At 50.7% G+C, this 23,210-nt stretch overlaps 1 protein-coding gene across 4 annotated transcripts; it reads left to right on the top strand.

Annotated features, from left to right (window-relative positions):
* The first annotated feature begins 1,728 nt into the window (after nt 1-1,728).
* Nucleotides 1,729-21,442, top strand: CIMIP4 (ciliary microtubule inner protein 4). 4 transcript variants are annotated; one of them, XM_055105734.2, is made up of 7 exons: nt 1,729-1,870; nt 1,943-2,118; nt 5,573-5,632; nt 7,293-7,759; nt 9,614-9,758; nt 20,963-21,073; nt 21,279-21,442. In XM_055105734.2, the coding sequence occupies exons 2-7, from the start codon at nt 2,100-2,102 to the stop codon at nt 21,374-21,376; spliced, it is 900 nt and encodes a 299-aa protein (XP_054961709.1). In that variant the 5' UTR covers nt 1,729-1,870; nt 1,943-2,099; the 3' UTR covers nt 21,377-21,442. The 4 variants fall into 4 exon arrangements, with proteins under 4 accessions (XP_054961709.1, XP_003821589.2, XP_054961710.1 ...); XM_055105735.2 differs by having other exon boundaries at nt 1,790-1,870; nt 2,032-2,118; nt 21,279-21,417; XM_003821541.5 differs by lacking the exon at nt 1,943-2,118 and having other exon boundaries at nt 1,732-1,870; nt 21,279-21,441.
* The last annotated feature ends 1,768 nt before the right edge of the window (nt 21,443-23,210 follow it).

The following is a 23,210-nucleotide window of genomic DNA, read 5'->3' as shown; positions in this document are numbered from 1 at the left end:
TTGGGTAGGGCCTTGCAGATAAATGGGAGGATGTCAGCTTTTACTGTGGTTGAGCTGGAAGGTTTTGATTAGAGGGGTGACATATGATCTAACATAGGTCTTAACAGGATTGCTGGGCTGTTGAGTGAGAAGACTGTCAGAGGATATGGTGGACTCCAGGGTGGTCCCCATGTTATCTGCCCCCTCGTGTTCATGCCCTGTGTGACCCTCTCCCTTTCACTGCGGGTGGGACCCGTGACTTGCTTTTAACCAACAGCCTATGGCAAAGGTGATGGATGCCACTTCTGTGACTATGGTACACAACATTGTAATGCCCCATCTTGCAAGGGGACTCCCTCTTTGCTGGCTTTGATGAAGTCAGTGTCATGTTGGTGTTGGGGGGCCCACATAGCAAGGAACTGAGGATGGCCTCTGGCTGACAGCCAGAGAGAGCCTGAGACCCTCAGTCTAACAGACTGCAAGGAACTGTATCCTCCCACAGCCACATGAGCTTGGAAGCATATTCTTCCCTAGTGGAACCTCAGATGAGACTGCAGCCCTGGCCAATACTTGGATTGTAGCCTGCTAAGACCCCAATGCAGAGAACTCAGCTAAGCCATGAGTAGATGCCCGACCCAAAGAAACTGTGAGATAACAGTTGTATGTTAAGCTTCGAAGTTTATGGCAAGACTGTCGTGCAGCAATAGATAATACTTAGGCAAGAGATGAGGGTGGCTTGGACCAGGGAGTAGGGGGAGTTGTGGAGGTGGACGAAGGCATCCAAATCTAGTGTACTTTGAACGACTTGCTGATGGGTTGCTTGCGGAAGTAGCTTAGAGTTTTGTGATGTCTCTCTCTGTGCAAGGCAATGTGCTACATTTTGCAAAAAATTGTTTTATTCGCCCATCACCCTTATCCTTAGTGTTGGGTGATATCTGTTTCACATGTGAAGGAAGTTCAGCTAAAGGACTTGGCCAGTCTCTTATCTAATAAGTGACAGGCCCAGATTCTGGGGACTCCAAGTTTAACCACAGCACTCTCTGTTTCCTGGGGAAATCCTGAAAGGCTGGGCTTGCAGGAGGCATTCACTATACCCACTCTTTGTCCAGGCTGAGCAACAGCCAGACAGGAATGGGCCAGTGCTGGCACCAATGACTTCTGCCTCCTTCTTCTCTGCAGAAAAGAAGTCACTTAATTTTGTTGATCTCCTTCTGTAGCCCTTGTTGTTCAGGAATAGGAGAGAGGACCCTTGCTTTAGTTTTACTCCCAGGTCCCTTATCCCTGGGTGTCCAAATCAGACAGCTCCAGATGCATCTTTCTCCTTCCCCATTGACCTCGACCTACATTTATGCTGTTATACACATCCATGCCTTTAATATTCTCATCCCTTCAAAACTGTTAAGTTCCTAGGCATCCTTCAAGATCCAACTCAAATGGCTCTTTCATAAGTCCTTCCTCCTTTGTCCTACACAGAGCTAGTTCTTCTCCCTACTTAGTACTTTGAGCTCCCAAGAACATCTTTTGCACTTGGTAGCATCTGAGCCCCCTGTGCCTGGCACACCTGGCACGTAGTGGGGGCTCAACCGACATTCTTGAGTGGATGAGAGAGTGAACAATAATTGAAGCCCCTCCTGCCTTTTCCTGGCCTCAATCCTGGCTTTCTCCTGGCCTCTTTTCCCTACGGGTGGGCCTATCAGCCCTCTGAGGTAACAGAGCCCTGTGTATAGTGATCACCATGGCAACTCCAATGAACATCTTGGGGAGGGCCACTTCCCAGCAACCATCCATTGGTCTTCACCAGTAGTTCTGCAGCGGGGATCTGCACTTCTGGGCTTCAGCACACATCAGTGTGGTTCACGTGTTTCCTGCTGTTATGAAAGAGATTGGAGAGGTGAGGCAGAGACTTATGAAGGGCCAGGGTTCTTCCAGGACATGAGGTTTCATCTTCCTTCTCCCCATTCAGAGTTGCTTGTGAGTGAAGACTGCCTAGACTGGAATTACCTTCCCGCCCTCTTTGACCAAAGTCTCTTGGGATCTCTCTCTCTGGGTCAGAAACTGGAAGTGAGTCCACACTTCTATTGTAGCCCGTCCAGATTGCTGTGGACTGGCAGTGCACTGGGATGTACAGAGCTGCCGTGGGTACGTCAGGTTGGTGGCTGGGGATAGGCGGAGAAAGAAAACTTGGAGCTAACTTGAACTTCACCTAGCTTGAAGATGTGCAATTTAATTTTAGCCCCACCTGGTGAAGTCCTGTGTCTTTTCGGAGCCTCATTTTCTCCATCTGTGAAAGAAGATAAATTAGTAGTGTCTCCGAACACCTTACTGGGTATTTGTGAAGACCAGACTAATTTACCAGATGTGAGAATGCTTGACATGGACTTGTGTTAGTTATCTCTTGCTGCACAACAAATCACCCCAAAACTTAGTGGGCTTAAGACAACATTGACTATCTCACAGTTTCTGTGAGTTGGGAATACCGGTGGAGTGTTGGTGATTTTTCTGTCCCAGGGTCTCTCACAGGCTGCAATCAAGGTGTTGCTTGGGTCTCTAGTCTCATCTCAAAGCTCGACCAGAGAAGGAACCCATTCACATGGCAGGATCCAGCTACTCTGGAGCTGTTGGCAAGAGGCCACTCTGAGTTCCTTGCCCTGTGGACCTCTCCATAGGGCATCTCACAACAGGGAAACTGGCTTCTGTCAGAGAAGATGAGCTGAGGAGAACTGCAGAGAGTGTGTGAAAAAGACAGAAGTTGTAGTCTCTTATAAGTTCATCATGGATGCAACATCCCTCATTTTTGCCACATTCCATTCATCACTATGTCCAGTCCACACCAAAGGGGAGGGAATTATACCAAGAAACAGGGATCATTGGGAGCCATGTCGACTGCCTGCCACTCTCTGCCCTCTGGCCCCCAATAATGTACATCCCTTCCACATGCAAAATACAGTCATCCCCTCCTAAGATCTTTAAAATTCTCATCCTATTAAAGCATCAGTTTAAAAGCTAGAATCTGGTCATATAAATCAGCTCCAGGTGTGGCTGAGGCTCCTCCAGTGTCGTTCCTTAAGTACAGCTTCTCAGATTCAATTCTTCCCCATCATAGATCTGTGAAACTAAGTAATTTGCCCTGAACACACCTAACATACAGTGATGTGATAGGCATAGGATAAGAACTAGTGACATTCCTATTCAAAATTGAGGAAAATGGAGACATGGAGTCAATGGTCCATAGCAGTTTTGAAATCCAGCCACACAAATGTTGGACATTCCTTGATTAGGTTTCAAGGCCTGGGGATAATTCTCCATGGCTCTCAGCTCTGCCTTCTGGACTCTTGCATCCACTCTCTGACTTGTCTTTTTTATTTTTATTTTTTGTTCAATGGTATCTTTTCATTTTGTACTGTCTCTATCCCTTTTACCCGAAGTTGCCAACATTTTGCTGATGTTATTTTCTCAACAGTAAAACTTACAGGGGTTCACTCCATTGAACAAAAGTCACACCCCTTTTTAACTGAGGCTCCTGTTGAGGAGCCTTAAGCTTCTTAGAGGTCCTACGGTTCTGTTAAGAGGATATATCAGGCATCTCTTTAATCTCTTTAAAGCACCCTTTGTGTGACAGAGTAATACCCTGATCCTTTGATCTTTCTGAAGTTTTAACAACAGGTCGCACAGTCACACTCCTGGGCACACTTTCCAGACAGTCTTCTGAAGCTATTTCTTAATTTTAGCATCTTTTGGGATCTGGAAAGGATGAGACTTCAGAACCATTAAGTACTGGCATCTTTTTGTTTAACAGTCCCTTCTTCAATTCATCACCTTCCTTTCACATTTCACTACAAGCAGCAAGAAGAAAGTAAGAGGCAACTACAATCTTTTCTTTGGAACTCTTTAGCTAAGTCATTCAGTTCATTAGTCACATAACTGCAGATGACAGTGTCACCGTTTCTGCCACTACATAACAAGGGTCTTTTTTCCACTATTTCTAGTAATATATTCCTCACTTCCATTTGGGCCCTCACTGACAGCATCTTCCAACTCCAGATTTCTGCTTAAAAAAAAAAACTGTTTAAGGTGATTTAGGCTTTTTCTATCATGCTTCTCAAAATCCTTATAGACTCTGACCACTGCTTGGTTCCAAATTCAGTCCCAAATTTTTAAGTATTTGTTATAGCAACACCCCACTGTTAGTACCAAAATATGTATTAGCTATGTATTGCTGCATAACAAATGACCATAAAGCTTAGAAGTTTGACACTGTATGTTTAAAACAGTACAAATTTATGATCTCAGAATTTATAGGAGTCAGGATGCTCACTTGGCTGGGTCCTCTGGCCCAGGGTATCCCACAGGCTGTAATGAAAGTGTCATCCAGGCTGTGTTCTCATATCAAGGCTCAATTGGGGAAGGATCCACTTTCAAGCTCATTCAGGTGTCAGGATTCATTCAGTTCTTCAAAGACTGTTGGACTCAGGGCTTCTCTTCTTTATGAGCTTTTGGCCAGAAGTCACCCTCAGTTTCTTGCTCCATGGGCTGCTCCACAGGGCAGCTCAAAACATGGCATTTGCTGTCATCAGAATGAGCAAACCAAGGAGAACCAGGGAAAGAGAGCAAACAAAACCGAAGTCACAGGCCGGGCATGGTGGCTTACACCTGTAATCCCAGCACTTTGGGAGGCTGAGGCGGGTGGATCACTTGAGGCCAGGAGTTAGAGATCAGCCTGGCCAACATGGTGAAACCCTGTCTCTACTAAAAATACAAAAATTAGCCAGATGTGGTGGCGCACACCTGTAATCCCAGCTACTCAGGAGGCTGAGGTGGGAGAATTGCTTGAACTTGGGAGGTGGAGGTTGCAGTGAGCTGAGATTGCACCACTGTACTCCAGCCTGGGTGACAGAGTAAGACCCTGTCTCAAAAAAAAAAAAAAAGAAAGATCACATAAGAAAACAAAACACAAGCACGAAAGCTGCAGAGGCTTTTGAATCTACCCCTCTAATTTGAATCCAAGGCCTTAGAGAGAAGACTGAGTTTACAACAGAGCAAAGTGTGGGTTCCTGCTCTTGGTTCTCCTTCATGGTGGCTAAGCTGCTTCCCTTCCCTGACCACGAACGACCATTCAGCAAATGGATACAATCTTATTTGCAGGAAGACAAATGGTTGCCAGGATGGGAGCCGGGGCAATGGGCTTCACAGCCAGGGGCCTGCTAGGGTCTCCTAGGGTGGTGGTGATGGGGCAGAAGAGGAGGAGGAGATGAAAGGAAAAATTATGAAGGAGTAAAATGAGCCCAGGGTTCCAAGGCTGCTTGAGAAAGGTCTTTGAGGACTGGTGGGGTGGGGTGGGGGTGGCCAGGGCTTTTCAGAGAGGGCAGAGGCTGCAGAAGTCCAGGAGGCAGCCCCTGTGCCAGGGGTGATGAGTGAATGGGGCAGAGGCTCCGTGGGTCTGGGCAGTGCCAGAGGGCACCAGGGGCAGCTTAGGAACCTCTGATCAAGGGCGGGCAGACAGCCACAGGCCTTCCTGTTCAGCTCCCAGCTCATCCTTGTTCACAGAAACTCTGTGTGTTATCTGAGACGATGAAACGTGGTGCTTTGTTTACAGGACTAAGCTTGGAATTGCCTGTCCCACAGCAAGAGGCTATGGAGCTGGGCCACGGAGCAGGTAGGACAGGCAGACCAGGGATGTGCTGAATGCACATCCAGGCTTCTGGAGGGACTCCCTGGGGCAGCAGGGCACCAGCCCTTTCTCCTCCCGCTCCGTCTTGTGTTGGCCTCCAGACCCACCATCGGCCCAGGCTTCCTAGGGGGCATTCTGTTGGAAGACAGAAGGAAAAAGGAGGGAACGGAATTACTGAGCCCTCCCATCCTGCCATGTGCAGGGATTATCACCCCGATATGGTCTCCATCCTGAGGGGGTGACTCAGGTGCTCTGAGTCTTGTGTGTACCAGGGCAGGGCTGTGGGGGGAACATGGTGAGGGGCCTGGCCTCAATGGATGGGAGGTATATATGGGGTTACACGTGAGCCAAGACCAGGGGTAGTGTAGCCCAAGGAGTGGAGGGGAGTGTTCCAGGCAGGAGAAATAGCTCAGGCAAAGGCTTGGGAGGGAGAGACGGCTGGCACTTTTGTGGAGTCCCGAGAGCAGGGACTCTGCCCTGAGGACAAGAGGAAAGATTTTGATGCAGGCGTGACTGAGTCAGGCCCGCTCTGAGAATGGTCCCCAGGGGTGAGTGCAGGGTGGCTGGGGCTGGCAGGTGGGATGGGGAGAAGAGAGTCCAGTGAGTTGGGGCAGCGATCCTGCTAAAATCTTCCTCCAATGACCTGAATGCCCAGGGGCCTTGTTAAACACTCAGATTCAGGGCCTTTCTGATGCAGCAGCTCTGAGAGGGTCCCAGGCATCTGTATTTTTAATGAGAGCCTAGGGAATCCTCATACATGGCCACATTTAGATAAACTCTGCGGAGGTTTATCATCCAGGGGATATGATGGTTTAGCTTGGGCTCAGAGGCCTGACGGCCACGATGCCCAGCCCTTATGTACCTTTTAAGAGGACTTGAGGTTTTGGAGGGAAGACCACCAAACATATTTACAGCTGTAATCTGGGGTGGAGGATGAGGCCAGGCTGTGAGGAGACACTGAAGGCTGAGAGCAAGGGACCTAGAGAAGCGGAGGCTGTGGGCAGGGACGTGGGAGACAGGGAGAGGCGGGGAGGAGAGAGCCTGGGAGGTGGCTGGGATGGTGCCACTTCTCAGCCCTGGCGAAGGGAGGAGGTAGGTATTGGGGAGCAGCCTTGCATTGGAAGCAAAGTCTGGAAGTCCCATCCAACTCCAGTACTTCCCAGGCATGTGGCTTAGCCCCAGGAACGCCTCTGCCAGTGCCGCTGCTGCCAGATTCTCACTGCGGAGAGTGAGGGGGAGGTTTCAAGATGGAAAAGTGGGGAAGGGAACTATCCAAATGGAGCCAGGGACATGAAAGCACAGACAGGCCAAGTCCCTTGCTTGCGGTCACACAGCTAGGCCTCAAGGCGGGACAGGCTTGGGCGGCAGCCCTTGTTGCCCCAGGCAATGTGGACTAACCCTGCCCGTGGGAGGCACGCAGGCTGGCCTCTCTTCTCCCATTGTGTCTCCTAATTTCCCACCCATGCCTCTGGTTCCTGCGCTTCCTCTCTGTCCCTCTCCCCTTCTCTGGCTGTGGAGCTCTGGGGCTCTTTGTCTGTCCGTTTCCCCTCCTCACCCCCATCTCTGCCCCCTCCCCACCCTCTACTTTCTGCCCTTGTCTGCGTGTCTCTCTCCCTCCCCCTCTATTTCTCTTTGTCCTGCTCAGGTACAACCACTTTGACCAGGGCCCATCTGAATGACAAGGAGGGCCAACAGGACTTGGACCCCTGGAAAGCGGCCTACAGTTCCTTGGACACCTCCAAGTTCAAGAACCAGGGTCTGTCATCCCCACAGCCCCTGCCCCTGGGAGCCAGCGCTCAAGGCAGCTCCCTAGGGCAGTGCCACTTGAAGGAGATTCCCCCTCCACCCCCGACTGCTGCCAGCAGGGATTCTCTGGGCATGGACCCACAGTCCAGGTCCCTGAAGAATGGGGGCTCTCGATCCTCCTCGAGAGAGAACAGGGCCACCTCGGGAGAGGGGGTTCAGCCATGCCAGGGGACGGATGACGGTCCCAGCTTGGGGGCTCAGGACCAGAGGAGCACGCCCACGAACCAGAAGGGCAGCATCATTCCTAACAACATTCGCCACAAGTTTGGGAGCAATGTGGTGGACCAGCTGGTCTCCGAGGAGCAGGTGTCATAGCAGGGGCCAGGAGGGTGATGCAGAGTCTTATAATGAGGACATAAGATAAACTCACTCTTGAGTACAGAGTCCCTATAATAATACCACTAGAAAGCAGTATCTCCTGAGCATCTGCTGTGTGCCAAGCACTGTGCACTGTTTAAACTTCACATATAACAAGTTGTTACATCTTCCCAGCAACCCATGAGGAAGGTACTATTATTGTCCTCATTTTATAGATAAGGAGCCCGAGGCTTAGAGGAGTTAAGTCAGTCAACCAAATTCACCTAACTGTGTGAGACGAGGGTGCAAACTGGGTCGGCAGATTCTGGAACTCTGGTCCTTAATGACTTTGCAGTTAAAAGCCTTTTGTGTGAATTGGATGTTTTCCATCTGAACAAGTCTCCCAAAGAAGACAGCATTTAGTGGATGGATAGCATTTATTGGGAATCAGAAGATGTGGGTTTGAATCCTGGACCTGATCCTAAATGCTGGATGACTTTGGATAAGTTACTTACCCTCTCTGGGCTTCAGTCTCCACATCTGTAAAGCGAGGCAGTTGCACTAGATCAGGCTGACAAACACATGGTGTGCGTATCACAACCCTCCCAGCCTGCATTCATGGCAGACATCACTAGTCAATGCCAGCACTCTTTTCCACCCGATATAGCATTCCAGGCAGTCATTACAAATCAACTGACACTTGAGATAAAATTCATCTACCGTTTCTGGTCAAATGCTATGTTCTTTCTGTCCTGTCATTCTGAGACATATTTTTAAAGCCACCATCTCAACCCTCATAGCAACTGCATTGTGTGGAAGGTCAGGCAGGAGTTATTGCTTCCTTTTTAGCAGATAGTATAACCAAGTCCCAAGGAAGGGCTACGATCTGCTTGGGTCACAAAAGCTGGGGGTCAGGCTTCTCCTAGGCTCCCCTTCCACTCTGTCATCTTAAAGTGCAGTGACCCCACCACCAGCAAGTCTGGAAGGTCACAGTCTTGACATGTTCTGCCCCACTTGGAGGAACTTGTCCCAATTTGAGGTTGACTCTGTGGTCACTACCTCTCACTGCCCTGCCCAGCCTTGGGAGAAGTCCTTTCTTTCTTCAGCCACCGTTGTCCCTGGCTGGAATCAAGAAATCCGTGTTTTCTGCCCATCTGTAACTTATGTCACAAGTGTCAATGAGCCAGCAAGTGTCAGAGCTGGAAGCCACTTCAAAGACCATCCAGTTCCACCCTGCCTTCACATTTTACATGTAGGGAAACTGAGGCCTAGAGCGGAGAAGAGGCTTGCTAAAGTCAACAGCTGATATATTGCAGAACTGGAACTCAAACCTAGGTGTCCTGCCCCTGGACCTGGGCTCAGCTTCTCTGTGTGTCAGTTTCCCTATTGGTATGAAGAGGGAGTTGGCCTCATTGAAAGTTAAGCACCCACCCAGAGCTGCCCTGTGTGATGCCTCAGTTGTAGGAGGCAAGCCAGGGCTCTGTGGCCTGCCAGCCATGTGAACTGGGTGATCTCTGGCCTCCTGAGGCCCGCTTTCCTCATTTATAAAATGGTGGGAAGAGTGGCACCCTATAGAGACCCCCCACCCCAATGTTGCAGGTAGCAGATGCTCAATGCTTGGAAGAGGTTTTATGATCGTTAACCTGATGCCCCCCACCCACAGCAGTGCAGATGATGAGAGGGGTTGGGGCTGAGGCCTTTGTATACTCCAGCTCCCCAGCCCTGTGAATAGGTTGAGGGCTGCAGGCTACAGGTGGGATCGGGGTGGGGAGGGCAGGGTCAAGGGAGGAGGAGTTGGAGGGAGATATGGGGCTTGAAACTGCTTTTCCATCCCCTGTCTGTCGTCCCTGCCTCCCTGCTCAGGCTCAAAAGGCTATTGATGAAGTCTTCGAGGGCCAGAGAAGGGCAAGCTCATGGCCCAGCAGGACCCAGAATCCTGTGGAAATCTCCTCCGTCTTCTCAGACTACTATGACCTCGGCTACAACATGCGGTCAAACTTGTTTCGAGGTCAAGTCAAAGGGCAAGGGTGGGGCCGTGAACACCCATGGTCTCCCAGGCATTGGCAGGGAAGGCCTTTGGGGTTTCCACTCCATATGGGGTCTAGGACCCCAGGGCACATCTTCAAGGACACTTATTTCATGCCCATGTGTCCTCTATGTCAGCTTGCGAGTGCTGGGAACATCCAGTCCCCTGTCCTTGATGTGTGGATGATTCATCCCAGTTGGCAGTCAGGCACCTCTGGTCCCTCCCCTCCCCTCCCCTCCCGTTCTCTCTCCTCCCCTCCCCTCCCCTCCCCTCCTCTCCCCTCCCCTCCCTTCCCCTTCCCTTTCCTTCCCTTCTTTTGTTTTTTGAAGTCTCACTCTGTTGCCCAGGCTGGGGTGCAGTGGCACAATCTTGGCTCACTGAAATCTCCGCCTCACAGGCTCAAGAAAGCAACCCTCCCACCTCAGCCACCCCCTTCCCCCACAAGTAGCTGGGACCACAGATGCGCGCCACCACACCTGGCTAATTTTTTTCTTTTCTGGTTTTTTTTTTTTTTTTTTTTTTTTGTATTTTTGGTAGAGGCAAGGTTTCACCATATTGCCCAGGCTGGTCTCAAACTCCTGGGCTCAAGTGATTCACCCACCTTGGCCTCTCAAAGTGCTGGGATTACAGGCATGAGTCACTGCGCCCTGCCCACCTCTTGTTCTTAATCTGCCAGTAGGAGGCCCAGGACCCAGTAGAACTGGGACTGCTGCTCCCCACACCCCAGCCCCATCCCAGGCACCTTTGGTCACAGTGACAATATCAAGTTTCTTTGGTTCAAAGCTCAGCTCAGCCACTCACTAGCTGGGTATAACCTTAGGTGGGATCCTCAACCTCTGCAAGCCTCCGCAAGCCTCCGCTGTCTTCTCGGTACAGTGGGGATGATAATGAGAGTATGGCCTTTGCTGGGTCATTGGCAGGACTTTATGAAGTGCCACATGAAGGTGCTTGGCCGAGGCAAGTCGTGAGCACTCAGTAGCTGTCAGGCTATCATTTTTCTTCTCCAGAGCCTGGAGGTGGCGCCACCTGGGAAGAAAGGAAGGGTGGGTTGGAGGCTCTGACATTTACACAGGGTTTCCATTGGATCAGTGTAGTCCTGTTTGGTTGGGGTGGGGAGAGTGCTATTAGCTCCATTTCACGGGCAGATTTCAGATCATTTGCCTTAGAACTCTCAGTAGTCTGCATTGTGTCTAGGACTCAAAGTCAGGTGTTCCTTCCGCCTTCAAAGCCTCATAGTCTTTTCTTGACCACTAAGTCACCTCCTTAGCTATGATCCTGTTCCCAGGGTCTTCTGGATGGCTCAGATGCCTGTCACAGCACGCAGGGGCTTCTCTCTGCCCCACATTCTGGTTTGGCCTCATTGCAAAATAAGGCTCTTTCTGGTACGGCTCCTTCCTCTCTCCTCACTCCAGGCCCTCTCCAGTGCTCCCAGGGCCTGACAAACCTCTTCCACCTGGCTTGGATCCCTGTCACCCGAGGAACCAGATACCCACTGGAAGCCTTTCTGGAGTTTTCTCTGAGCTTGGAGAAGGGATGGTGCTGGGGGAGGAAAGCGAGAATACAGTTCTGCTTGTTCTCTGTTCCGGGCCTTCCAGATCCTGCCTTCCAGTTCTCTCTTTAACAACTATCGGTCACCAAATAGCTATTCCATACAACTTTGTATGATAATGTCTACATAAATGTAAAATAATCTATTTTTAAAAATGTCCATGTCCCATCATCCTGCCTGGGAAGTAGAACTGTGCCAAGGGTGTGCTGGAGCTCATAGCAGCTTGCACCAGCTCACAAGAGGCAATTGTCTCCCTGAACTGACTGGCACATAAATGCTGTCTTAAAATTGGTCATGCTAGTAGTATTTACACTCTGGAAATTGGCAAACACTATGAATCAGGGCTTCACCCTGCCACACAGTGCTGTCAGTGTGCCCATCCATCTGTCCCTCTCTGTTTCCACCCACCCAGGGTTAGCCTTTATACTTGCTGTTTGAGGTTGGTGAGGCTGGTATGGCTGCACAGGAGTGAGGCAGAAGACATCAGAGGAAACAGGCTGGGTCGTGAAGCCTGCTGGAAGGTCTTTACTCAGAGAGAGATGAGAAACCAAGCCGTGATTTTAAGCAGGAGAATGGCCCTGTTTGGCTCAGGTTAAGGGCTCACTCCAGTTGCTACGGAGAGAATGGACATAGGGAGATGGGGCAGAAACAGGGAAACCGGTAGGAGGCAGGTGCAAAACTCCAGATGGGACAGATGATGGTGGCTTGGTGTTGGAAGCTGGGCTAGTGCACCTGCACTATTTTGGAAGGCACCATTGTGCAATATAGCAGCTCAGGGAGGTAATGGTGAAGGTGGCCTGATGTAGTAGGATTCTGGATATTTGTATAAGGCAGAGAGAAAAGAATATGCTAATGAATAGATTTTGGGGTGAGAGAGGAATTAACGTTGACTTCAACGTTTTAGTTTAGTGTTTAGGTGAAACCTAAACAACTGGAAGGATGAGATGGCTATTTACTGAATTAGAGAAGCTGCCAGGGGGAGCAGGTTGAGGGACTCCTATTCTACGCTAAATCACGGATCATCTTTTACACAGTCTTCTAAAATTTTTAGTTTTGCTTTTCACATTTAACTCTTTAATCCACCTGGGGTTGATTTTTGTTTTTAGTATGAAGTAGGGATTCATTTTCAAAAACTGTAGATGGCTTTTGTGAGTTTTAGCCATTTAAAGAAAGTAGTAAAACTGAGGCTTGAGGAAACTTTAGGCAGCTTGCCCAGCTGTATAAAGAGTGAGATGACGAGCTCAGGCATTCCTTGGGCATCTATGTGCCCAGCCCTCAAAATAATGGAACAACAACACCAGAAATCTTTCCCCAGTAGGGATTCATTTTCAATTCCTTCTTTATGTGGGTTACTGACTGCCTCAGTACCTTTTATTGAATAGGCTCATCTTTCCTGCCGGTGACCTGCAGTGGTACTTCTGTTATCCATCAGGTTTTGACACATGCATAGATCAGTTTCAGGCTCTATTCTGTCCATTGGTCTAATATTACATTTTTAATCACCAAAGTATTATAAGTAGCCTGATATCTGGTCAGGCAATACTCCCACTACCACCCCTCCACCACCATCACCAGTTAATGTCTTGGGTTTCTAGGCCCTTTACTCTTCCATACAAATGTTATTAATATACAGAAATTTCCATGAAAAACCCTGTTGGGATTTTGATTGGAAATACATTGAATCTACAGCTCAATTTAAGGGCTGTTGTCAGCTTTATAATGAATTTTCTAATATATGAATATGGTATATACCTCCATTAATTTAAGTCTTCCTTCGATATCTCTCAGTAACATTTTGTGATTTTTTTTTCTATAAACATCATGCAGGTTTTTTTGTTAGACTTACTCAGGAGAATCTCTTTTTTTGCTGCTTGTTGAAAATGATATCTTTTTAAAATTATATTTTCTAACTTTGCTGCTGATACCGTATACACAAATGCAATTTTTGTTTTTGTATATTAATCTCATATCCACAGGCTTTATGCAGCTCACCAATTAATTCCAGTAACTAGTTATAGATTCTTTAGGAGTGCTTTTGAATAGTAATAATGGCTACATTTATGCACAGTATTTAACATATGCCAGGTACTGCTCTGAGTACTTTATATATATATTTTATTCTGCACATGAATCCCATGTGGTAAATGCTACAATTCCCATTTTTTTCCAGATAAAAAATAATTGAGTCATGCAAAAGTTAAATAACTTAATTAAGGCCACACAGATAGGAACTGTCAGAGTTGGGATTTAAACCCTGCCAGTCAGAGGCTAGAGTTTAAATTCTTAAACACTAGGCTTTTCTTACCTTTATATCAGCATCTGGCTGACCTCTCTAGGACAATGGTGTATATAAGCAGGAAAAACAGGCATCCTTATCTCCTTCCTGATTCTAACATTACATCATTAAATATAATATAGTCCGTTTTCATACTGCTGATAAAAACATACCTGAGACTGGGTAATTTATAAAGAAAAAGAGGTTTAATAGACTCACAGTTCCATGTAGCTGGGGAGGCCTCACATCATGGTGGAAGGTGAAAGGCACGTCTTATACGGTGGCCGACAAGAGAGAATGGGAACCAAGTGAAAGAAGTTTCCCCTTATAAAACCGTCAGATCTCATGAAATTTATTCACTACCACGGAAACAGCATGGGGGAAAATGGAGCTGGCTCTGGGTCTTAGTCTGGCTTTGGGTGTCCTGAGATTTTAGCGAACTTCATGTGGGGAGAGTATTGGCCATGGCCGTGAGTCCTGGGTGTATAGGCTTCCCACAGACAGGGCTGTGGGAGGACCATGTGGGATGGCCTGCAGGAATATGGCCAGGGTGAGTGGCCCTTTGTGTATTTTCTGCCTCCCAACTCACCGTGGCTCCAGCTTCAGAAGGAGGTCAGAGCAGAACACCCCTGTGGGCTAACATGAAGGTCCTCATCTGCTCCAAGCAGCAGGGCTGGGAGGGGAGAGTAGAGGGTCAGCCCATGGTAAGGACAAGCCAAGTACAAATCAAAACCTTGGCTGGGCTCACCTGGACATTGTGTCTTTGAGTCACAGAGCAGGCAGAATGGTAGCTTACATCCTGTCCTTTTCCCTCTGTGTCCAGGTATCCAGGGATCCCTGAACCAGCTTACCAAGGATTTTCTTTTTTTCGCTTCTTTCCATTGTTGGAATTCCGATTTCCTTTATTTGGTGTCTTCCTCTTTCTTGGTTTGCTCTCTTGTCTTTGGGGTGGATTCCATCTCCCAGCTTGATGTCACTGTCATTGGAGAGCACAGCCCTGTAATGATTTCAATCCCTTGAAATTGTTCAGATTCGCTTTAGAGCCCAGTAGATGGTGATTTCTGTAGATGATCTGTGTGTGCTTAAAAATAATCTCTCCAGGGGCCGAGCGCGGTGGCTCACGCCTGTAATCCCAGCACTTTGGGAGGCCGAGGCAGGTGGATCACGAGGTCAGGAGATCGAGTCCATCCTGGCCAACACGGTGAAGCCCTGTCTCTACTAAAAATACAAAAATCAGCTGAGCGTGGTGGCAAGTGCCTGTAATCCCAGCTACTTGGGAGGCCGAGGCAGGAGAATTGCTTGAACGAGGGAGTCGGAGGTTGCAGTGAGCCAAGATTGTGCCACTGCACACCAACCTGGTGACAGAGCAAGACTCCGTCTCAAAAAAAAAAAAAAAAAAAAATCTCAGGAGGCGGAGGCAGGCAGATCACAAGGTCAAGAGATCGAGATCATCCTGGCCAATATGGTGAAACCCCGTCTCTACTAAAAATACAAAAATTAGCTGGCATGATGGCGCATGTCTCTACTAAAAATACAAAAATTAGCTAGGCGTGATGGCGCACGCCTGTAATGGCTTCTCAGGAGGCTGAGGCAGAAGAATCACTTGAACCCGGGAGGCGGAGGCAGGCGGAGGTTGTAGTGAGCGGAGATCGCACCACTGCACTCCAGCCTGGCTACAGAGCAAGACTCCCTCTCAAAATAATGATAATAATAATAATAATAATAATAATAATAATAATCTCTTGGGTAAGGGATTCTGCATTTGTCTATAGAACAGGCTTGTTAATGATTTCCGCACAAATCTTCTAATCCTTATTAATATTATTTGTTTGATCTATTAGTTACTAAAATATGTGTCTTTAAATCTCCCCCTATAATAGCAGCTTTGTCCATTTGTCCTGTGGTTCTGTCAATTTTGCCTTATCTATTTTGAGATTATTTCAGTGTAGCAAGTTCAGAATCATTACATTACCTTAATGAATTGCAATTGTTTTTGTTTTTCATCGTGCCTTTGCCCTACAGTCTATTTCGCCTGATATAGTTAGACCAGACTGCTTTTGGTTAGTGTTTGCCTGGGTATATCTTTTTCTATTCTTCCATGTTTATCCTCTCTTTGTGTCCTTTTAAATATGCTTTCAATGCTATATACCTGGAAAACATTTTCTGTAGTGTCATCATCTGGTTTTTAACGAATGGGTTTAATTCATTCATATTGATTCTTGTTACTGATATAGACTATTTGGGTTTATTTCCATGATCTTATTTTTCGTTTTCTATTTGTGCTGCTTTTTCTTTTCTTTTCTTCTTCTTTTTTTTTTTTTTTTTTGAGATGGAGTCTCACTCTGTTGCCCAGGCTGGAGTGCAGTGGCGTGCTCTCAGCTCACTGCAAGCTCCGCCTCTTGGGTTCACGCCATTCTCCTGCCTCAGCCTCCCAAGTAGCTGAGACTACAGGCGCCTGCCACAACGCCCGGCTAATTTTTGTTTTGTATTTTTAGTAGAGACGGGGTTTCACCATGTTAGCCAGGATGGTGTGCTGCTTTTTCTTTGTGGCTTATTTTTCTCTCTCTTTTTGGATTTGCATCAGCTTTCTTATTTTTCTCAATCTGATATTTGTTCTTTTCTACTCCTCTTATTCTTTGAGTGGTTACCTTTGACATTTTTATATGCGTAATTAACAAATTATAAAGTTAATCTAGGCATTTGTGTTTTCCTGAACACTAAGGGCCTTAGAAGGCTTTAACTTTGGCTGGGCGCCGTGGCTCACACCTGTAACCCCAGCACTTTGGGAGGCCGAGATGGGCGGATCACAAGGTCAAGAGATCCAGACCATCCTGGCTAACATGGTGAAACCCTGTCTCTACTAAAAATACAAAAATTAGCTGGGTGTGGTGGCGCATGCCTGTAATCCCAGCTACTCAGGAGGCTGAGGCAGGAGAGTAGATTGAACCTGGGAGGTGGAGGTTGCAGTAAGCCAAGATTGAGCCACAGCACTCCAGCCTGGAGACAGAGCGAGACTCCGTCTCAAAAAAAAAAACAAGAGGATTCAGAGAAGGACTGTGTGGTAGATAGAGCTCCCTCTCCCCTCTCCCCTCTCCCCTCTCCCCTCTCCCCTCTCCCCTCCCCCCTCTCCCCTCTCCCCTCTCCCCTCTCCCCTCTTTCCACGGTCTCCCTCTGATGCCGAGCCGAAGCTGGACGGTACTGCTGCCATCTCAGCTCACTGCAACCTCCCTGCCCGATTCTCCTGCCTCAGCCTGCCGAGTGCCTGCGATTGCAGGCGTGCGCCGCCACGCCTGACTGGTTTTCGTATTTTTTTGGTGGAGACGGGGTTTCGATGTGTCGGCTGGGCTGGTCTCCAGCTCCTAACCGCGAGTGATCCGCCAGCCTCGGCCTCCCGAGGTGCCGGGATTGCAGACGGAGTCTCGTTAACTCAGTGCTCAATGGCGCCCAGGCTGGAGTGCAGTGGCGTGATCTCGGCTCGCTACAACCACCTCCCAGCCGCCTGCCTTGGCCTCCCTAAGTGCCGAGATTGCAGCCTCTGCCTGGCAGCCACCCCGTCTGGGAAGTGAGGAGCGTCTCCGCCTGACTGCCCATCATCTGGGATGTGAGGAGCCCCTCTGCCTGGCTGCCCAGTCTGGAAAGTGAGGAGCGTCTCTGCCCGACCGCCATCCCATCTAGGAAGTGAGGAGCGCCTCTTCCCGGCCGCCATCACATCTGGGAAGTGAGGAGCCTCTCTGCCCGGCCGCCCATCGTCTGAGATGTGGGGAGCACCTCTGCCCTGCCGCCCCGTCCGGGATGTGAGGAGTGTCTCTGCCCGGCCGCCCTGTCTGAGAAGTGAGGAGACCCTCTGCCTGGCAACCGCCCCATCTGAGAAGTGAGGAGCCCCTCCGCCCGGCAGCCACCCCATCTGAGAAGTGAGGAGCGTCCTCCCTCCTCGTCCGGGAGGGAGGTGGAGGGGTCAGCCCCCCGCCCGGCCAGCCGCCCCGTCCGGGAGGTGAGGGAAGCCTCTGCCCGGCCGCCCCTACCGGGAAGTGATGAGCCCCTCTGCCCGGCCAGCCGCCTCGTCCGGGAGGGAGGTGGGGGGGTCAGCCCCCCGCCTGGCCAGCCGCCCCATCCGGGAGGCGAGGGGTGCCTCTGCCCGGCCGCCCCTACTGGGAAGTGAGGAGCCCCTCTGCCCGGCCAGCCGCCCCGTCCGGGAGGGAGGTGGGGGGGTCAGCCCCCCCTCCCGGCCAGCCGCCCCATTCGGGAGGGAGGTGGGGGGGTCAGCCCCCCGCCCGGCCAGCCGCCCCGTCCGGGAGGGAGGTGGGGGGATCAGCCCCCCGCCTGGCCAGCCGCCCCGTCCGGGAGGGAGGTGGGGGGATCAGCCCCCTGCCCGGCCAGCCGCCCTGTCCAGGAGGTGGGGGGGCGCCTCTGCCCGGCCGCCCCTACTGGGAAGTGAGGAGCCCCTCTGCCCGGCCAGCCGCTCTGTCTGGGAGGGAGGTGGGGGGGTCAGCCCCCGGCCCGGCCAGCTGCCCCGTCCGGGAGGGAGGTGGGAGGGTTAGCCCCCCGCCTGGCCAGCCGCCCCATCCGGGAGGTGAGGGGCGCCTCTGCCCGGCCGCCCCTTCTGGGAAGTGAGGAGCCCCTCTGCCCGGCCAGCCGCCCCGTCCGGGAGGGAGGTGGGGGGGTCAGCCCCCCGCCCGGCCAGCCGCCCCGTCCGGGAGGGAGGTGGGGGGGTCAGCCCCCCGCCCGGCCAGCCGCCCCGTCCGGGAGGGAGGTGGGGGGGTCAGCCCCCCGCCCGGCCAGCCGCCCCGTCCGGGAGGGAGGTGGGGGGGTCAGCCCCCCGCCCGGCCAGCCGCCCCGTCCGGGAGGGAGGTGGGGGGGTCAGCCCCCCGCCCGGCCAGCCGCCCCGTCCGGGAGGGAGGTGGGGGGTCAGCCCCCCGCCCGGCCAGCCGCCCCGTCCGGGAGGGAGGTGGGGGGTCAGCCCCCCGCCCGGCCAGCCGCCCCGTCCGGGAGGGAGGTGGGGGGTCAGCCCCCCGCCCGGCCAGCCGCCCCGTCCGGGAGGGAGGTGGGGGGGTCAGCCCCCCGCCCGGCCAGCCGCCCCGTCCGGGAGGGAGGTGGGGGGGTCAGCCCCCCGCCCGGCCAGCCGCCCCGTCCGGGAGGGAGGTGGGGGGGTCAGCCCCCCGCCCGGCCAGCCGCCCCGTCCGGGAGGGAGGTGGGGGGGTCAGCCCCCCGCCCGGCCAGCCGCCCCGTCCGGGAGGGAGGTGGGGGGTCAGCCCCCCGCCCGGCCAGCCGCCCCGTCCGGGAGGGAGGTGGGGGGATCAGCCCCCCACCCGGCCAGCCGCCCTGTCCGGGAGGTGAGGGGCGCCTCTGCCCGGCCGCCCCTACCGGGAAGTGATGAGCCCCTCTGCCCGGCCAGCCGCCCCCTCCGGGAGGGAGGTGGGGGGGTCAGCCCCCCGCCGGGCCAGCCGCCCCGTCGGGGAAGTGAGGGGCACCTCTGCCCGGCCGCCCCTACTGGGAAGTGAGGAGCCCCTCTGCCCGGCCAGCCGCCCTGTCCGGGAGGGAGGTGGGGGGTCAGCCCCCCGCCCGGCCAGCCGCCCCGTCCGGGAGGGAGGTGGGGGGGGTCAGCCCCCCGCCCGGCCAGCTGCCCCGTCCGGGAGGTGAGGGGTGCTTCTGCCCGGCCGCCCCTACTGGGAAGTGAGGAGCTCCTCTGCCCGGCCACCACCCCATCTGGGAGGTGTACTCAACAGCTCATTGAGAACGGGCCATGAAGACAATGGCGGTTTTGTGGAATAGAAAGGGGGGAAAGGTGGGGAAAAGATTGAGAAATCGGATGGTTGCTGTGTCTGTGTAGAAAGAGGTAGACATGGGAGACTTTTCATTTTGTTCTGTACTAAGAAAAATTCTTCTGCCTTGGGAAAAAAAAAAAAAAAAAAAAAAAAAAAAAAAAAAAAAAAAAAACAAAAAAAAAACTTTAATTAACTTTAATTACTCTCCCGACCTCCACCTCAGCTTACATGTTATTATTTTATAGAATTTATATATGTATTATATATAGGATTTAGATATATGTATATATAGAATTTATATATATATTCTCGGCCTCCCAAAGTGCTGGGATTACAGGCGTGAGCCACCGCGCCCAGCCCACATCTTTTTATTTCTTTGTATTGCATCCTAATATTAATTTCTTTAGGTATATCTTCCAGTTTACCATTTTCTCTCAGCTTTATTTGATCTGCTATTTTATCTGTTAATTGAATTTCTTTTTAAACTTTTATGATGGCAATTTTCAAGCTTATGGAAAAGAAGAGAACTTAGTTTATAAATAGATGTTGCATATACCACTCAGCCTCAACAATGATTAATACATAGCTGATCTTGTCTCATCTTTTCTCCCACCCATCCACTCCCACCCAAGATTATTTCAAAGCAAGTCCCAGGCATCTTATTGCCATGGAGTTTAATTTTTTTTCAATTATTATGTGTTTCATTTCTGAAATTCCGTTTGCTTCTCTTACTAATCTATCTGCTCTTTCTGGATGGTTTCTTACTCTTTGCTTATATTTTTATTCTCTCTTATGGTTTCAATCATTAAATATAGTTTTTTGTTTGTTTGTTTGTTTGTTTGTTTGAGACAGAGTCTCTCTCTGTTGCCCAGGCTGGACTGCAGTGGCGCGATCTCGGCTCACTGCAACCTCTGCCTCCCGGGTTCAAGCAATTCTCCTGCCTCAGCCTCCTGAGTAGCTGGGATTACAGGAGCCCGCCACCACGCCCAGCTAATTTTTGTATTTTTAGTGGAGACGGGGTTTCACCATGTTGGTCAGGCTGGTCTCGAACCCCTGACCTCATGATCCACCCGCCTTGGCCTCCCAAAGTGCTGGGATTACAGGCGTGAGCCACTGCCCCCGGCCTAAATATACTTATTTTGTATTCTGTATCTGATCATTCAAATCTTTGCTAATTTGGGAGATTTTGTCCTTTGGTGTTTCTGCTGACTCTTGATCATTGCAACGTATCTGCTTGTGCATGTTTGAATTTTGAAAACAGAGATAAGTTTTCTTAAGTTACAGGTATTAGTTGCCACTTGCTAGATGTCTTGATGAATGTCCAATAATTTTGTCTTTCCAACCATGCAAAAAAATCTCATTTCTTGGTATAGTTGAAGACACTGAAGCTCAGAGAGGTTAAAAATTTCTCTGAGGCTATACTACCCATAAATAATGGAGTCTGGGTTTGAACCCAAACGACTTTACTTTGAAACCCTTCCCACTTTCCTTCCGTTCCACAATTTACCATCCGTAGAGGAAACTGACACCCAATATAAGCCATGGAGTACCCGACTGCCACTGAATTGGGCACTTGGGGTTTCTTCATGGTATTCTACAGGGGCTGCTGAGGAGACAAAGAGCCTCATGAAGGCTTCCTACACACCAGAGGTCATTGAGAAATCAGTGAGGGACTTAGAACACTGGCATGGCAGGAAGACGGATGATCTGGGTAAGTGAGGAGCTGCGGGTGATGGGAGGCAGGGGCTGTCCTCCACCGGCAGGGTGTGTTGGCTCTAAGGGTCAGAGAGAAACCAGAGCAGGAGACAGAGCCAGGGGTGGACTTGGAAGAGGTACGAGTCATCCCTGGGCTCTGGGCAACTCCAGAGACTGCCAGATGATCTAATCTGTGCTGGCTCTTCTCCTGCTCGCTGTAGGACGGTGGCACCAGAAAAACGCTATGAACCTGAACTTGCAGAAAGCACTGGAAGAGAAATATGGAGAAAACAGCAAATCCAAGAGCTCAAAGTACTAGATTTGACACAGTAGAGGTGTCTTCTACTCAAATAAAGTGCTAACAATAAGGAAAGGCTCAGGTCTGAGTCCTCCTGTGCTTGGTGCCTTTCTTCACATTGGAGTGGAGGCCGATGTGTGGTGTTGGAGAGACCAACTGGGGGAAGATAGAAGCCCTGGTCCCAAACTATTCCCTAGTCCTCCCTCCTGCACACACATGCACACACACGTACCTTCACCCATTATCCCAGGAAAGGACATGAGAGCTGGGCATGACTCTGTCTCAAGCCCAGGGTGCCTGGCTTCTCCCACATGCCCTATGTGAGGGGGTCCTATAGTGGACACGGCTGGATCTTACCCTACATGCTCTTCCTAGAAGATGCCAATTATTCCCAGACATCCATTCCTCCCCCACGAGACACGGACTTCAGAGGAGTTGGCCACACACATTTCCTCCAATCTAGTGGCGGGTTTGATTGGTCTCATGGTGATTCTTTACCCCTACTCCAACCCCACCTCTTGCACGTGATTGGTTCAGTCATGCACATATGACTCAATTTGGGCCAGTAAGATGCAAGGAAACGTGTGGATGTGTGCAGCCTTCTGGGAAATTCTTTTCTCAGCTGGGAATGCTGAGAGAGCATCCATCTTTCCTGATGTAATGAATGAGGAACCATGCAGCCCAGACCACTCCTGCCAGACACCTATGACCAGAGGAATTGCAGACCACGCAGCACATTCTGGGTCCTCCATGGCCTCGCAGAGCTGCTCCATCAACTTGGCCAGAAGCTGCCGGCCTCTGGACTTCCTGTAATGTGAGCCTGAGGTCTCCTCATTGTTTAAGCAGCCAAAAGCATCCTCAGCCCATAAGATCCGTGGGGCTTGGAGCCCCAGGGAAGAGTCCCCAGATAATGGGTTCTAGGTCAGACGGTTCTGTTTTCCAGTTGATCCTGAAGCTTTTCACCTGATGAGTCTCTAAGCCCGCAGCACACTCCACCCCCAGATCACTGACTTGCACCCTCAGACCGTGCTCTACCCATGGGTTATTTATTATTTGCTGTGTTCCAAAACACCACCAAAACTTGTGGGCTTAAAATGACATGATCCTTAATTTGCTCATGATTGAGCAATTTAGGCAGGGCTCAGGAGGTACGGCTCATTTCTGTTCTGTATAGCATCTGCTGTGAAGACGCCTGCTCCTCTCCCATGCCTAGTGCCTCAGCTGGGATGAGAACCACAGTGGGGGGCTGGCTGATCATCACTATCTCTCATGGGGCCTCTCTTCGTGGCTCACTTGAGCTTCTTTTGGAATGGGGACTGGGTTTCAAGAAGGAGCCGTCTCAGGGGACAAGATTCAATGTGCAATGGTTTATCAAGCCTTGCACTGGCTTGTCAATGTCCCTGTGGCCAAAGAGACATATGGCGAAGCCCAGACTTTGTGAGAGGGGACTACATAAGAGTATTACTGTATGCAGGAATGGTTCATTGGCGACCTCAAAATAATAGTTTGTCCTGGTGGTCATCTTGCTTTTGAAAGATCAAAAGCGAGAGGAAGAATCAAAATCACTACTGGGAGAAGAGGAGACATGTTCCTACTTCTCCCTCAACTGCCCCTCCTCCCACAAAAGGGAATGACTTACTTACTTTTTTTTCTTTGTCTTTTCTTTTCTTTTTTTTTTTTTTGAGATGGAATCTGGCTCTGTTGTCCAGGCTGGAGTGCAGTGGTGTGATCTTGGCTCACTGTAACCTCCGCCTTCTGGGTTCAAGCTATTCTCCTGCCTCAGCCTCCCGAGTAGCTGGGATTACAGGAGTGCACCACCATGACCAGCTAATTTTTGTATTTTTAGTAGAGATGA

This window comes from Pan paniscus, chromosome 23 (assembly GCF_029289425.2).
Source record: "Pan paniscus chromosome 23, NHGRI_mPanPan1-v2.0_pri, whole genome shotgun sequence".
NCBI classification, from domain to species: domain Eukaryota; kingdom Metazoa; phylum Chordata; class Mammalia; order Primates; family Hominidae; genus Pan; species Pan paniscus.
The sequence above is the reverse complement of the archived record's forward strand: the minus strand, read 5'-3'. Positions and strand labels throughout refer to the sequence as shown.

What these genes read in the sequence shown, in the direction of transcription:
- CIMIP4 (XM_034948937.2), top strand. Translation starts at nt 5,548, where the DNA reads ATGAAACGTGGTGCTTTGTTTACAGGACTAAGCTTGGAATTGCCTGTC. An exon ending in AGCTGGTCTCCGAGGAGCAG is followed by an intron (nt 7,760 to 9,613) that starts GTGTCATAGCAG and finishes CTCCCTGCTCAG; the next exon opens with GCTCAAAAGGCTATTGATGA. An exon ending in GCGGTCAAACTTGTTTCGAG is followed by an intron (nt 9,759 to 20,962) that starts GTCAAGTCAAAG and finishes GGTATTCTACAG; the next exon opens with GGGCTGCTGAGGAGACAAAG.